At 43.8% G+C, this 15706-nt stretch overlaps 1 protein-coding gene across 4 annotated transcripts; it reads right to left on the bottom strand.

Moving 5' to 3' along the window:
• Positions 1-754: 754 nt before the first annotated feature.
• TICAM2 (TIR domain containing adaptor molecule 2) lies at positions 755-15202 on the bottom strand. Of its 4 annotated transcripts, none has more exons than XM_075931985.2 (2): positions 14976-15202; positions 755-2129 (listed from the first exon to the last, which is right to left on the bottom strand). In XM_075931985.2, the coding sequence occupies exon 2, from the start codon at positions 2076-2078 to the stop codon at positions 1431-1433; it is 648 nt and encodes a 215-aa protein (XP_075788100.2). In that variant the 5' UTR covers positions 2079-2129; positions 14976-15202; the 3' UTR covers positions 755-1430. The 4 variants fall into 4 exon arrangements, with proteins under 4 accessions (XP_075788100.2, XP_014434710.2, XP_014434708.2 ...); XM_014579224.4 differs by having other exon boundaries at positions 14985-15201; XM_014579222.3 differs by lacking the exon at positions 14976-15202 and adding an exon at positions 14627-14961.
• Positions 15203-15706: the final 504 nt, after the last annotated feature.

Here is a 15706-nt window from a genome sequence, read left to right as displayed (position 1 = left end):
GATCTGTCTGGCTATAAGCACAGGTAGAGGAGAGAGAAGCAGTGCTGGAAAAAGTGTTGTGGGTCTTCCTAACCCTGTTAGGACTCCCTCTTAAACTTCCCTCTCTGCAGCCCCTGTCCACTTCGCTCCCCTGGTCACTCTGCCTCTGGCTTTTAAGGTCCACTCACCTAGGTAAGGCCTGCTCCCTTGTTAGCCATACAGAGAAAGCTGATCCTGAGGCTGATCAAAGGCAATCAAGGGAACAAAGGATCAAACACTCCCAGACTCTCAATCCCAGCTGCCACAGTAACTGAAATCACCTGAAATCAGAATAAAAAATTCAAACAGTCGAGTCAACTTACTCACACCTAAAGCTAGTACACTCACCTGGCAGCCTGTTCACAGAAGATTGAGAGGATTAAGCCTATGATTCATGTACAGGAAAAACACATACCAGTGTTTTTAATAAACCTAGAAAAACACGCCTAAGAATTGGGATACTATAAATGTTTTCACTTTAACTCAAAATGACTTAACTTCTAAAATTTCTCCCTTTTTCAACATGAATGCATGACTCTAATTTTGATGAGGTAATATATTTAATCTAACTTCAGTTGGTGAAAGAGACAAGCTTTTGAGCTACAGCGAGCTCTTCTTCAGGTATATCCTAACTCTAAACTCTGCTCACAGTCTCCCAAGTTCCACCTCTCTATGCATCACTTTTACAGTTTTTTCTTTAAAGACGGGAACAATAAACAAGTTTAGTCAGTAGAAATTAGGGAAAGAAAACGTGTTTATTTTAATTTTTAAAATGCATCTACTCATGTAGTCAAAATGCATCATTAGAAAATATATGCTTTTTAAAAACTGCAAACATGACAAAAATAGGGCACACATTTTGAGATTATTTCTCAAAATAGCCGCATATATTTTGTATGGCACAGAATGCATGTCCCTGGTTATGTAACACTGTGGTAAGCATCTCTCATACTTATATTTCTGTTAAGAGAATAGTTTTCCTTACAGGATACTATCCTGTGCCGCTTCTATTGGCTCTCTGTAGCAGCTATTGTTAATATTACCGTATTTAATTCCAGTAACAGCTACAACATGTGAGGAGCAGTACAAACTTAAAGGAAGACACAGTATTTGCCTAGTAGAGCTTACAATATAAAGAGAAGCCAGACATATAGATTCAGGCATGGGAAAGTGGCATATTATATCAATAAAATGGTCAAGGTGATGATTGGCCACATCTCGATAATACTACTGAAACAATATCGATATTAAGTAATAAAAATAATGCAGTTCTGGGAAACTTTCTGCAGGTTAGTTTGTCAAAGGAAAAATAGTTTCACTCAGCAAACATAAATGAGGCAACCAATATACCTTCTTCAATTTAATTATCTATTTAACTGTCTTTATGCCTGTCTTTCATCATTCCAAAAGCTCTAGTGCATCTCATTTGTTCTTTCTTTCTCCCATATTGCTTTCTGTTGCCTATATTTAGACTCCTGGAAAATCTTCTGTACTTGTTTAGCAAAGCCAGGACTATCTTCTTCCAGTGCATTAATGGTTTGCAGGACACAAGGAGTCTTCTCCCTTGGAAGTGGATTATTCAATGGCCTCAGTGGTATGACAGAGTTGTATTTATGCTGTTTGTTGAGAGCGTTCATCAGAGAGGCGTATGACTGAAATTCACACCAAGCCTCACTCAAGAAATGTTCTGTCAACAAAATAATAGTCCATGCAGACCTATTCACTGCATCATTTAAGTTTTGTAAGAGATGTCTGCCACTAGGCATTTCAGCAAAGATTATTCCAGGTTTAATACAAAATTTATTTTGTAGTAGATGCAGGAGACGGTTGGCTTCATCTATATCATTCCCACTATGCAGAATCACAAACTTGTAAAACACATTCTCAGGATCTTCATCACTGCTATGAACTTCTGGGACATTTGTGGAGATCTCTTCTGTGTCAAGAGACAGACCACACAATTCATGATTTTGCTTGATGTCTCTCTGGCCTGCACTCACATTAGTACCCTTTTTCATGTTATTTGGTGGAGGATTTCGTTTGGTGTTAATGTTGCCCATTATGATAAATGTTCACGTCAGAAGATGTGTTCAATATCAACTCATTTCATTCTAAAAAAAATGAAAAATAAAAAGCTGTTGAACCTTATCACAACCTAAAAAAAGACATTCATAGCAATCTAGAAATACCCTGAACTGTCTGAAGTGAGCTGTTACACATCCTAATGAAAAATAACCAAAATACTGAAAGGGAACTGGTGGCAGAAGTGGACAATAAGTTATACAATAAGATATTACATAAAATTTTAAAAAAGTGATTTTAGGCCATCCACACAGCAGCATGTCACAAAACACGGAGTTAACTGTCCAAACAGAATTCCAGATGTAATTTTACCAAAACACTGTGTTCACCTTAAAGATGTTTACCAGAAAGATGTCAGCAAATTGGAGTAAATTCATAGGAAAGCAAGTGCCCGGGTTGTAGTATGTTATATCTAAATTATGCAATAAGGCTCCACCTCCCATACATGCACTGAATTCTGTAGCAAACAATAGGAACTGTGTGTGACAGTGGTTGATTGATTTTAAAACCACTTGATAAACTTCAATTCATAAAGTTTTATTTCTGTATAGGTTGAACCTCTCTAGTCTGTCACGCTCTGGTCTGGCAACATCTGTGGTCTGGCATGATTTTAGTTGGCTGGATGGCCACTTTTTATGGGTGTGACCAAGTTTCCAGCGGTCTCAAAGTTAGTTTGCAGACACCAGTGCTGTGTCTCACTCTTCTATGCTGTTATTTAGCTCTAATTTATCCCTAATTGTCTTGTAAGAGCCAGGTAAGCAGTGGAAGTGTTGGTAATGCAGCTAGACTAATGGTTCCCAACCTGTGGACTGCAGACCCTTGGGGGTCCGTGGAAATGTAAAAGTAAGGATTGGGCTCACCGCAATAGGCCTGATCCTTCCTCTTCCCCTCCCCCTTTTTTTCTCTCCCCTGCAGCCATGCACGCCGGACGTGGCTTACTTTTGATCTCATTTCCTGGATGCTAAAGGAGCACGGAGAAAGTACTTGCATGCCATGTATGCTTCTCACATATCAGCCAGGCATGAGAGGCATGTCCAGAGAACGGGATCAAAAGTAAGTTGTCCCAGTGTGCATGCCTGCTGTCACCCCCCATGATCCTGAAGTTCGGCCCTTGAACTTTATGAACTATTATACATTTCAAATGATTATCAAGTAATGGAATGTTTGAAAATAGCTATATTGTTTGGGGGAGGGGTCTGTTAAATTTTAATAGATTGTAAAGGGGTCCATCTGCTCAAAAATGTTGGGAACCAGGTGTGCTAGACAATATTGACCTTCTGTGGTTTGGCAAATTCTCCAGTTTGGCACCGATCAGGTCCCAACGGTGCCAGGGAAATGGAGATGTATGGTCCAATTCCCTTCCCACAGAAGTCAATGAAAAACTTCAAATTGACTTGAATGGAAATTGGAGTAGACCTACGTAATCAGATTATACATATGGTCTTGCAGAAGTGCTACAAAAATGTTTAAAGAACTAGAGTGAACTAGGAAAAATGGATATGCCTGTACATGCACTGGTGAAGTAATAATTAGGGGAAACATAACACAATTTATAAACATATGATGAGTAGAGATGTAAAATTTCGATTTGGCTAATCAAATAGCCGATGCAATTTACAGTCTGTTCAGTTAGTTAATAAAGGCGCCTCTGCCTTTGAAGTGTAGCAACAGCTCCAAGGCTGTTGCTACACTTCAAAGGTGAAAGCGCTGTGGTGAGCATGGGGCCAGCAGAGGATTCAAGCATCAGGGGATTCAAGCAGTCCCCTGTCAGAAAGAGGCAGCAAAGGGAGGGAAGAGCATGGGGTGCTTCAAAGCAGCAGCTCCACATGGAGCTGGGGCAAGATCCCGGGGCTGGTCCCATGCTCCCCGTGGCATTTCAAAGCAGCAGTGCCTCATGGAGCCCGGGGTCAGTGGGGGAGTCCCTAGCTGACCCTGGGCTCTATGCAGTGCTGCTGCTTTGAAAAGCCACATGAAGCCCAGGACAGCCCCGGGATCTTGCCCCAGCTCCACGTGGTGCTGCCGCTTTGAAGCACCCCATACGCTTCCCCCCTTTGCTGCCTCTTTCTGATAGAGGCAGCAAGGGGGGAAAGCAACTAGTCGACTAGCATGTCAGCTATCCAATACGCATTTTCTTATCAGATAGTCGATTATTCACATCCCTAAAGATGAGTGTAAAAAATCAAGGAGGGAGGGAAACTGTTTAAAGTGGGTAAAAATGATATGATGCCCAGGAATTAAGTGAAATTAAGAACAGAACAATTTAGGCTGGATATCAAGGGGAAAAAAAAACTTTCCAGTTGTAAAAACTATTAAGTTATGAAATAGTCTCTGCAAGCAAGTTGTGGTGCACTTAGATAAAACACTACAAATTGATTGGGATGTATCATGTATCTGCTATATTTTACTATCTAATTTAACAGATCTTCCCCATCTCTAACATTTATGATATAGCACAAGGGAAGCAAAGGGAAACTGGTAATCTTTTTGTACTTTTTAAAAAGAGAGTAAGTTTTCATCATTGAGGAAAGTGAATAAATAATTTTAAAAACCCAGACAGATTTATGCAGAATATTTTTCATGTTGTATAAAGGGTTAGTTGTTCATTTGGAACATGAAAAGGAGTGATTCAATTTCTGAGTGCTTCAATAAAGGGGCATCTATATTACTTTAGTGACACATAAGTCATGATGTTTTGCTAATGACAGAGTGACTGCTTTGACAGAGCTCAAGCACAATGACACTGACAGGGATTGAGAAATCTATACACACACTGAAGAAAACAGATGAATGATTTTATAATTCCTCGTGAAATGCTGACCTGGGCTAGCAGACCAAATCATTTTAGTGAGATTTTAGTATTTTTTCACATGTATTTCTTCTCTGAAAAAGAACATTGCTAAATTTCTATTTTAGTGCATAACCCCAAGATACGGTAATTTACTTCCCATTTAAAATCATTCTGAAACTCTTGTCTTTACACGTAGATTAGCCCCTAAACCCTCTAACTTTCTCTGTTTTTATTAAAATTAAATTAATCCAATATGGACTGCTGGTTTGTATCTGTTGATGAGAATGCTTCATTATTTATTTTTATAAGCTTCAGGAGTTAGCCAAGTTAGTCTGTATAGAAAAAAACAACAAATGGTCTGGTAGCACTTTATAGACCAACAAAACATGTAGATGGTATCATGAGCTTTCGTGGGCACAGCCCACTTCTTCAGATGACCGGATCTTTGAGTTTAGGATGTGCAGACCCAAAATAAATAGGAAGGAAAGGGGGAGAGGAAAAAAACGAGGGGGGTTGGAGACAGGAAACAGAGAGTATAGAAAATCAGGAAGGTAGAGGAAATCAGTAAGTATCTGAAGATTGGGTAGTTAAAACAAAGAAGATAAGAATCAAAGTCAATTGATAGTATCCTTCCTGACATAGGAATCTACACAAAGAGCTGTTTGCACCGTCATTGAATGTTAGGTTGGTAGTGTACCAACCATCCTTCATCACCAGGGCTCGGAGAACTGCGGTGAGCCCTGCTTGCCAGCCACGCTGTCCGGCGATCTGCACATCTACACCCGAATCCGGCTCTTCTGGATTGCAATCTACTCGCCACGGGCGAGTAGATTGTATTCTTTGTCGAGCCCTGTTCATCACGATGAACTCTAATTCCAATGCTTTGCTGTGTATCTGGCTAGTAGAATTGGTTTGTGATAAGACAGCCACTTGAAGATCTTTTAAACAGTGATTAGGAAGATTAAAGTGTTCCCCAACAGGTTTCTGTATGTTCCCTTTACATATATCTGATTTGTGTCCATTGATTCTTTCCCGCAGAGACTATCCAGTTTGTCCAATATATATAGCAGTGGAGCATTGCTGGCATTTGATGGCATAGATCAAATTACTAGATGTGCAGTCAAATGACCTTTTGATTTGGTAGCTTATGTTGTTGGCTCCAGTGCTGAATTCACTAGTATAGATATGTGGGCAGAGTTGGCATCGTGTTTGGTTGCAAGGCTGTAGGATCTTTATAGAGCATTCCTAAAACTTAAATACCATCTAAATGTTGTTAGTGTATAAAGTGTTACCAGACCATTTGTTATTTTTATAAGTGAATGCTCATACTGACAAATGTATCATAATACGCAGACATTTCTGCAGTAATACACTCCTTTGTATTAAATAGATTAGCTATATTGTCCTCATATGTTTGCTTTTTAGAAAGTAACACTGTGCATGGAGCCATTTTATCAAGGACCATAGCTATGGCTCCAATCCTATAAATATTTACCCATCTGAATAGCCACACTGATTTCAAATTAATGAAAAATATTCTTTAAAAACTGGCATTTAAAATTCTATTTATTCCTGTTTATTAACATACCCTAGAAGCTTTAACCTAACTTGTATTGTGTTAACAAGGTATTGGTCCTTCATAGAGCTTGTACACATTTGTTAATGTTGCTCAGTGTTGAGTAAAGCAGATGTTTTCAAAAGGAGTTCCAGTAAAATCGGACACACTTTGCAAATGTATAAAGAAAAAAAGTTAAACCAATATTTTGGCTGATCCACCATGAAAGTGTCTAAATGAAAAGCAGTTTGCTCTTGCATTGCCCATACCTGCTGTGTTTCTTAAAAAACAAAAAAAAAAACAAAAAAAACAAGAAAGTGCTTATAGTCCAAAAAAACTTAAAAAATAACAAATAGACCAGTAGCACCTTAAAGACTAAAAAAACATGTAGATGGTATCATGAGCTTTCGTGGGCACAACCCCAGGAGGGTAGATTCCCTCTATCTTCAGATTATTGGAGTATTAGAAGTCCAGATCCAAGCATAAATAAGGGAAGGGGGGTAGGAAAAAAGAACAGTGAATAGATTGTTCAAGTAGTTGCAAGAGGCTGATAAGAACAATTAGCACCTCCATTGGTTGATTAAGTCATTGGGATGTGGAAAGTAGGTGTAAAGCCAGCCAATGTCTCTGTTCATTCTATTCACATAAGAATTAAACTTGTAAATGAAGTTAAGTTCCAACCATTCTTTGTGTATTTGGCTTGTGGAATTGGCTTGAAACAACAGGGTGACTTGGAGATCCATTAATGAGTGCCCCGGCAGGTTAAAGTGTTCTCCAACAGGTCTCTGTGTATTGCCTTTAGGGATGTCTGAGTTGTGTCCATTAATTCTTTCCCATAGAGACTGACCAGTTTGGCCAATATACATGGCAGTGGGGCATTGCTGGCTACCCCTCTGAAACTTATATTCAGAGTTTCTTTGCAACATTGGAACAAATGTTATTTTAGATGGAACGGTGCCATCTTGTGGCACATACACTTACAACACAGCATGAGCATATGCATCATAATTTATATTCAATGTATGTAAAAATATTGTACAGAATTAATACATGACAGCTCTGGGGTATTTTATCCCTTCCTTGGATCAGGAGCAAACTACTCTCCTGGATTTCTGGAGGGGAAAGAGTCCCACTAACTTTTGAGAGGAAAAGACGTAGGGCTAAGCCTCAGTCAGGAGTGTATCTCTTGAGGAGAGAATGATTTTGTCCAGACTCTCTTAACAGGAAGGGTCAGATTCTTACTAGTCACTCTTTGGCAAATACTTATTTTTGTTGGCATATGCCAATAATGGGTGTTTCTTTACAGGGAGAATTAATCAATGCAATTTCTTCTCCTGCATAATTTTTTAAATAAAATTTAAACTTTTTAAGTACACACACAGTGCCAATATGGCCCCAATTTCAGTTATTCAACTTTTGCTAGAATAATATTTTCATCTTTAACTACAGAATGGAGAAGCATGTTGGGAAGATTCACACAGCACAGTCATATCTTTTTCAGTAACACATATCCATGTGAGGTTGATTGGTTTTGTTAGGTTATATGGGAGGTAGGGGAAAGGTGCACTGCAAAGAAAAGACCATAAGGGAAGGAATAAATAATTACTAGAACCCAAACCTGATGGTGTTCTAATGAAGATATGAAATATGCCACTTTGATAGTCTTTCCCCATATTTCATGCTGTTACACATAAATACATAAAACCCTAATAACAAAAATACAAGCTAAAGGAACTTGCAGAAAAAAACCCTTTTCATTTATGGGCTTTTGCACTCTTCATATTTTGTGCACTTAAACAGAAAAATACTAGATGCTTCATAAAAAACATTACCTAAACAGAACAGATATTCTAATGCTAACCATGCTGAATTATGCCTACAACTAATTAAGAAACCAATTCAGTATTCAGAGGGTTAGCATTAGGGATGTTAAATATCAGTTAATTGAATAGTCCAGTTACCTCATGAATTCTTATCAGTTACTCAACTATTCTATAGTATCCGGGGGCGGGGCAAGCAGCCAGTGTGCTCCAGCCCCACTCCCGAAGACCCCCTGACACTCCTGCGTCTGTATCAGAGGCAGCAGCACTGGGTGCCAAGCGGGACCTGTTTCATGAGGAGAACCTGTTTAAAAACCAGCTCCTGGCACAAACCGGCTGACTGTTGCCCCATGCTGATCTCTCTAATACAGAGGCAGCAGCCCCTGCCTGGGGGGAGTCTGAGCTCCCAGATGCAGCATGAGCCAGAAATGCCTGCCTGCCTAGTTCCTAACACACTTTAAAGGCAGAGCCGCAGTAGGGGTAGGTCCCAGACCCGTCGCAAGCCAGGACTGAGCCAGGCTGCTGGCCAGCCTGCTAAAAGATTTACTAGTGGAAGCGGAGGGAGGCAGGAATGCATGAAGTCTATAGCATTAACCTATAGGCTTTTGCTTACACGATTACATCCCTAGTTAGCATAACATTCTCCTTGCTTGCTACTGCTACCAACAAGAAGGCAGGCAGCCATACTCTGCACCAGTTGTAGCTTGTGATTCGTATTAAGGGGGAACCCTAGATTGAAACTGGAGTACATCATCATTCTCTGTCACAACAGCAAGTGGGGAACAGGGAGCAGGGGCAGAGGCACAGTGGGGAAACAGCGTGAGTGGGGACTGCAGGTGCTTCTTGTACATTTCAAAAGCAGAGGTGCAGCCGAGGAAGGGGGGAACAAGAGCTGGCTTAAAAGCTGGTTCCCTCCTAGCACAGTCTATTGGATGCCGCCTCCCCTGCCCCCGCTGCTTCTATCTGATAGAGGCAGCTGGGTTGGGAAGGGGGGAGCTGGGCCCCCTCGCAGACAGGGGCTGTTGCCACCAAGCAGCCCGTTTGCTGCAAACAGAGGTTGCTAGACTCAGTGAGAGCTGGGACCGAGCAGTCCTGGCTAGTGCTGATCGCTGCCCATCAGCTCTTGCTACACTTAAAATGCAGAGCGGTTGGCTCCAGAGCCGGCATGAGCCAGGACTGCTCATTCCCGGCTAGTGTCGGCTCCTGGAGCTACTCCTTCTGTAGCTCTTCACAGCAGTGCTTATTGGCTAATCGTACAGTTGATTTAAATTGTATTGACTATATGATTAGCCAGATAATCACATTTTAACATCCTTACACCAATGCCCCCAGAAAATGCAACTGTAAATGGAAATCCCTAAGCACTTTTTTGTGAACTTAACAGAGCTATACTAATAAACTCATTAAAGGTGAAAGAAACTATTGATTCCACACCATGAGGCAGCCAAATAACCTCGTTAGCTGCTCCAGAAACAAAATATAAAAATGCACAGGAAGCATAACAGAATGCAGCTCTCCAGAAAGAAAAATCTAGGAAACAACATTGCTGAGCCTCAGCATCCACCAGAGTTGCCTCCCAACTACCATTTTATCTAATGCAACTTTATGTGTTTCAGGGGGAGAGATTATTTGATGTTGTAAAATCCTTACAAGGTGATGTGAATCATTTGTGTTTGCATGTGCCCCTCTAAATGAAATTCAGTTTAACGTGCAGAGGTATTTATTGTTTTATTTCCACTGACACTGGAGTTCCGAATATTCCACAGACTCACAGATGTGAGTTGTAAGCCTGACCCAACAATGCTGCACTTTCACACTAAAATCTTCAAATTTAAGGCACTGGCTTTTAAAGTAACTGAGATTGAAAGTGAAAGAAAAACCACAGGCGGTGGTGCATGTGTAACACTTGTATTTTCATGGACTTCTGCTGAGGTGCATTGAGATACACTGACTGATGTTGTTTGCAACCAGGACCATCACAAAACTCATAAGCCAGGATTTGCAAAGTTCAAGTTCCTACACTAACCCTACTTTAGGTTTCTTAATAACAGACAATACATAGAAACCATCTCAGTTTAAAGTGAAATTTGTCTTAGTTATCTGAAATCTTTTAAATTTGTCTACTGTGATACCTAATCCCTGATAATGAAGTGTTTCATGCTTATTTTCTTTTACTGAAAGTGGTTAACACAATTCATCTCATACCACTTTCTACACACAGTTTTAACTGTAGTCATTATTTGGAAGGGGAAAATGGAAATTACACATTATATAATACTAGAAGAGTTACCCAGTGTTGTTCTGGGATGGGACTTGGGTTCAATATGCAGGCTGCTCCAGGGAAAGAGAACAATCCCAGCCCTCTCTCACCGCAGCAGCTTGGGGCCAAATAAGAAGCTGCAGCAGGCAGAGCTGGGAGAGGGATGTCTGTCACCCAGCTGGGGGACAGATACACAGACACACAAACAGAAACTCTGAAATTAGGTTGTACCTTCCTAAACTGGGATTCTCTGGTCCAGCATCATCTGTGGTCTGGCTGTGAGCCTTTGCCAGCCTAAAACAGCCCCAGATGGTGCTCGGCAGCCAGTGGAACTGGTGTCCAGTAGCCCACAGCCTTGAGAGCCTGCGGCAACCTCAATCAGAGTTGGAAGTATCGCAGCGGGCCAGACACAGGGGGGCTAGCTGAGCCAGAGGCAACGACAAGAAAAGTCAACAGGCGGGGCGGAAGGGAGGGAGAGCAGTGGCAGGGAACCTCCCCAGTCCTGGCAAATTCCCTCATTCGGGACTAGGGATGTTAAATATTGGTTAATGGAATAGTCGATTAACCTCATGAATTCTTATCGATTAGTTGACTATTCTATAGTCCTTGGGGGCGGGGCCAACAGCAGCACAGGATGGCAGCAGCTCATGTCGGGGGGCACTGAGCTCCCAGACCCAGCGCGAGCCAGAACTGTGACGGGCTGCCTGCCCACCTGGATCCTTAATACACTTTAAATGCAGAGCCACAGCAGGGGTAGGTCCCAGACCCGGTGTGAACCAGGAATGAGCTGGGCTGCTGGACAGCCTGACAAAAAATTTATTTGCAAGAGGATCTAGGGAGGAAATGCATGTAGTCTATAGCATTAACCTATAAGCTTTTTCTTATTGGTTAATCGACTACACTATTATATCCCTACTCGGGACTGGTTAGGTCCTGAGTGTACTGGACCAGGGAAGTCCAACCAGCAGATAGTTTTCCCTTTCTCCACTGTTGCCCCTTGCTGGCCCAATGAGGTTATAGCTGTTCCAGTCCCCATCTCTGATCCCTTGTAGTCATTCTGCAGTATATCTGTCTCCTGCCAGACACCTTCCTTTTCATTATGAGAAAATCAAATTCCACACACATCCCATTATCCTGGCACAACTAACCCTGACCTTGCTTTAAGTTGATAAGATGATGGTCCTAGCTCTTACTGTTTATGACAGAGTGGGCAAGAGGCGGCTTGCGGGCCACATCCGGCACTCTTACTATAGAGCAACTGCACCCGCTTTAAACAGCAGGCTGCTAAAAGCTTCCTGTGATGACCCTGCCCCATAGCAAAATTCCTAAGCTCCCATTGGCCAATTACCAGCCAATAGGAGATGAGAAATTTTGCTGAAGGCAGAAGCAGTGAATGAAGACTCCTCCCTCCCTCTGCCCCCCTATGCTGGAGCACAGTCCTGTGGAGCACCCTGCCCAGCACACCAGCAGGGTTCCTGCAGAGGTGCTGCCTGGGAGCTGTTTAGGCAAATGCCTCCCAGATAGAGCCTGCCTCTGGTCCCGTTTGCCCCCCAACTACCTGCCCCAGGCCACCACCCAAACCCTCTGTATCCCTTCTCTCCACCTCCTCCAAGTCACAACTCCCTCCCAGACCCTGCACCCCCTCATACACCGCTCCCCCAGGCCAGAATCCTCTCTTGCACCCATAACCCCTTCTGGACCCTGCATCCCAAGCCCCAATCATAATGCCCGCCTTCCCCCAAACTCCCTTCTACACCCCACCCATTGTCTCAGACCCCATGCCTCCTCCACAGAAGTGCAGCCCTTTGGCCACTTACCAAAATCTTGGAACGGCCCACCCCCTCATTAAAAATTATTGCCCACCCCTGGTTTAGGAGGAGTTCTTGAACAAACCGATTCACAGACAAACACACACTTCTAAAATATAGTAAGAAAATGATATCTAGTCTAAAAGTGTTATGCATACCATCTCTGAATTACACCAGATGTTAGTTTTTAATGCTGACTAATTATGTTAGTAGATTGAGAGTGTATTCACTCTCACCAATGCCTACACACGCTGGGCTTAGTTTCTAGAACAATCCCTCTTTCAGTGTTTCCTTTAGTTCCAATAAAAATGAACTATAGCTATGTTTGACAAAATTCAGGTTTTTTTTTCATAATTTCAATGGATAGCATCAATGTTTATTTTTAAGCATTTTAAAATTATTTCACATTTCACAATTGCAGGATATTATAGGGATCCGATTTTTTATGAGAAAAATGTAAAAAGTGAAGGTTTTATAAACTGTTATAATACAAACTGTCAGCATCATGTCAAAATATGAGTAAAACATAACATTTTTACTTCATATGTGTTTGAAGTCATTCATTAATCCATTTGTTAACAACCCTAAGTCAAACATCACTACATTTTTGCAATTTAATAAGTTCTCATGTAGTATTTTCCTTATTTTGCCTATCTGGAAATTTCAGTTATCAATTAAAATGTATTTTCTTGTGTTTGGGAAATCAATGTTTACCAATATTTACCCAATAAAAATCTAACGTTTCTAAGCCTTGCAATACTCTGAGTTCCATCCTGTGAAAGCTGCTTCTAGTTGTTTTCTCCACAAGAATTCCCCTCTCACCCCAAAGTCCCCCAAAGCCATGTTCTAACTTTTAGCTCGATTCTACTCTTAAGTACCTCTTATTCCTCAGAATAAATTTAAAAATCACACCTTTTTCTGAAACTCTGTATTGTTACAAGTAACACCAAAACCAGCTACACTATACTTGATAGATTTTTGGACGAGAACAAATATTTGAGATTAAGCAAAAGTTTGTCAATTGATCAAAGTAAACCATGGGTCCCAATGATTCCCCTGTGTAGTCAATTTCCCTTTTTAGTTTCTGTGAAATTTTTACACATCAATAAAGGAGAAGAAAAAAATGTAACCCAAAAATGTAATTGTAAGGGCTCCAAATCTAGCAAGGATCAGTAAGTAATGTGTGTGTGATGATGCATCAGGGACCCCCCTGATTCTGCACCCCTGTAGCAGCATGAACAGACTCCACCAGCCGGTCAACTATAGAGGGTTTTTGGCTTCTCCAGGTTACAGCATAGCATGGATGCAATGTGGTTACAGGAGTCAGGGCTAGGCAACCTTAGACCCCTAGGGTTAGGGGTCCATCGCCCCCCTCAACCCTCTGCACCCAGCTTAGTCTGTTCCCTTCATGTTTCCCAGCCAGAAACTGCCTCACTCCCAGACCCTGCCCCCAGCCAAGTGTTCCCCTCCACCTCCCTTCCTTTGTCCCTCTGGGAAGAGATGTGTTATCTACTCAAGCTGGGACTAGGTGTCTGGGCCAATACACATGTGGGTGAGTCAGTGGGAACCACACATCACAGTGCAGTGGTCAGCGGACAGCACCCCCACTATGTGTACTGCTTAAACTAAGAATGTTAAAAAAAGTGTTATTCATTAATCTTATAGTTGAAAAAAATGTTATCAATGACATGATTCATCAATAAGGATTATCACTGCAAGCAGACAGTCCCAGCAACGACCCCTGCTGCAGCTCTGCATTAGAAGCACTTTAAGAGCTGGCACTCAGTGGGAGGCAGCAAGCGTGAGGGGGGCAGCTCCTCAGAGACTGCATGCATGGAGAGCCAGCTTAAAAGTCGGCTCCCTGCGCCTATGGGCTCCCTCCTACCGCCGCTTGGCTGTGAAAGAGACATAGCAGCTTTGGGAAGAGCGGTGGCTCCGTGGGATCCAATGCACGTGGGGAGCCAGCTCCCTCCTGTCTCCCCTCCCCCAGTGCTGCCTGGGCGGGGAGGGGGGGAAACCAGCACATGCAGGGAGCCAGCTCCTCCTCGGGCTGCGTGTAGCGGTTTGGATTCACCAACAAGCCCAGGCTTATCGGCTCATGGTTTGCGGGCGCGCAGGGCCCTGGCTCGGACGCTTGTGCTTCGGCTCCCGGGGGCAGCGCGGTGTCTGGCGCTGGGAAGGAGGCGCGGGCGGGCGGGACCGCGGGGCGTGGAGGAAGGGGCGGGAGCCCGGGGTCTCCCCCGCCCCGGGAAGGGAAGCGGCGCGACGGGAGCGGGCCCAGCTGGGCTCACTTACCCGGGCGAGGCGCCGCGGCCGCGTCCTTCCCCGCGGGCGGAAGCGCTGGCGAGGGGCCGGGGCGGGGCTGGACCCCGCTTCCCCCATCAGCTCCGGGAAGCGAGGCGCGTGAGGCAAGCGGGCAGGCCCCCGCCCCGTCACGCCGAGCGCACGCAGCCGGGCCGGGAGCCGGGGGAGCGCCCCGCTGCCAGCGATAAGCCGGGCCGCGGCGAGCGGCTGGGGCCCCGCTGCGGACACGCGGCCCCGCTGCTAGCACAGAAGCGAGCCCCGCGCTGGGAAACGCGACAGCCCGAGCAGCTGGGTGGGACTTGGAAACTTGTCTCCAGTCGCCGCAAGCCACGTCCCTCACCTCACTCACCTCTGTGGCCTTGCGCGCTACGGTGGCAGCCGCGCCTTGGAGGCAGGCGCTTTGGTCATATGGCATCGTATTGCATCAATTTCCATTTCTGGGGTTGTTTCCCCTTCCTCTGACGCCACCGCTGGTTACTGGCCAGCGCTGTAAGAAAAGGGGGGAACCAGACTCAGCGACGCTCTAGGCCGACTTGGAGCGGCAATTATGGAGCAGGCTACTTAGGCGTTACTTCCATTTTGACCCACAAAACCCGCAAGGGGCTGCCACATTACCCCTGTGGGCTAAAGCCATTGCGCTCCTGTGCTTTGCCTCTGGGCATGTGTGGCGCAGCCTCGCTTGAGCTGTCTCCTGCTTGAGATGCACATGACCACAATGTTTGGGGTTCAGATGCTCATCCCCAGCTAAGCCCTAGACTCCTAGAAAGAGCAAGTAGGAAAGAGGCATTCAGTGGCTTAAGTCGTGGGATGGGGGAAGAGATGGTGGTAAGCCAGTAAATCACTTCTGATTATACAGCTAATGTGGCTTCAGGCAAATTTCATTACAAAACAGCAAGGAGTGAGCAGCTCTCTTTTTGCTTAATGGTTTGGGTACTCCCTCTGGATAGGGGAAATCCTTAGTTCAAGATTCCCTTTACGATAGGGGAGTGACTTGGATCTGCCATGTCTCAGCTGAGGCCTAACTAGTGCAGAGTAGAGCGGCTGACTTGGGGACACCTGGGGCAGAGCAGC

Source organism: Pelodiscus sinensis, chromosome 6 (genome assembly GCF_052426305.1).
Source record: "Pelodiscus sinensis isolate ZL-2025 chromosome 6, ASM5242630v1, whole genome shotgun sequence".
Taxonomy (NCBI): Eukaryota; Metazoa; Chordata; order Testudines; family Trionychidae; genus Pelodiscus; species Pelodiscus sinensis.
Note: the sequence above shows the minus strand (reverse complement) of the source record. Positions and strands in the feature narration are given on the sequence as shown.

Bases quoted from the DNA above. Each gene is read 5' to 3' on its own strand.
- TICAM2 (XM_075931985.2), bottom strand. From the start codon at position 2,078: ATGGGCAACATTAACACCAAACGAAATCCTCCACCAAATAACATGAAA.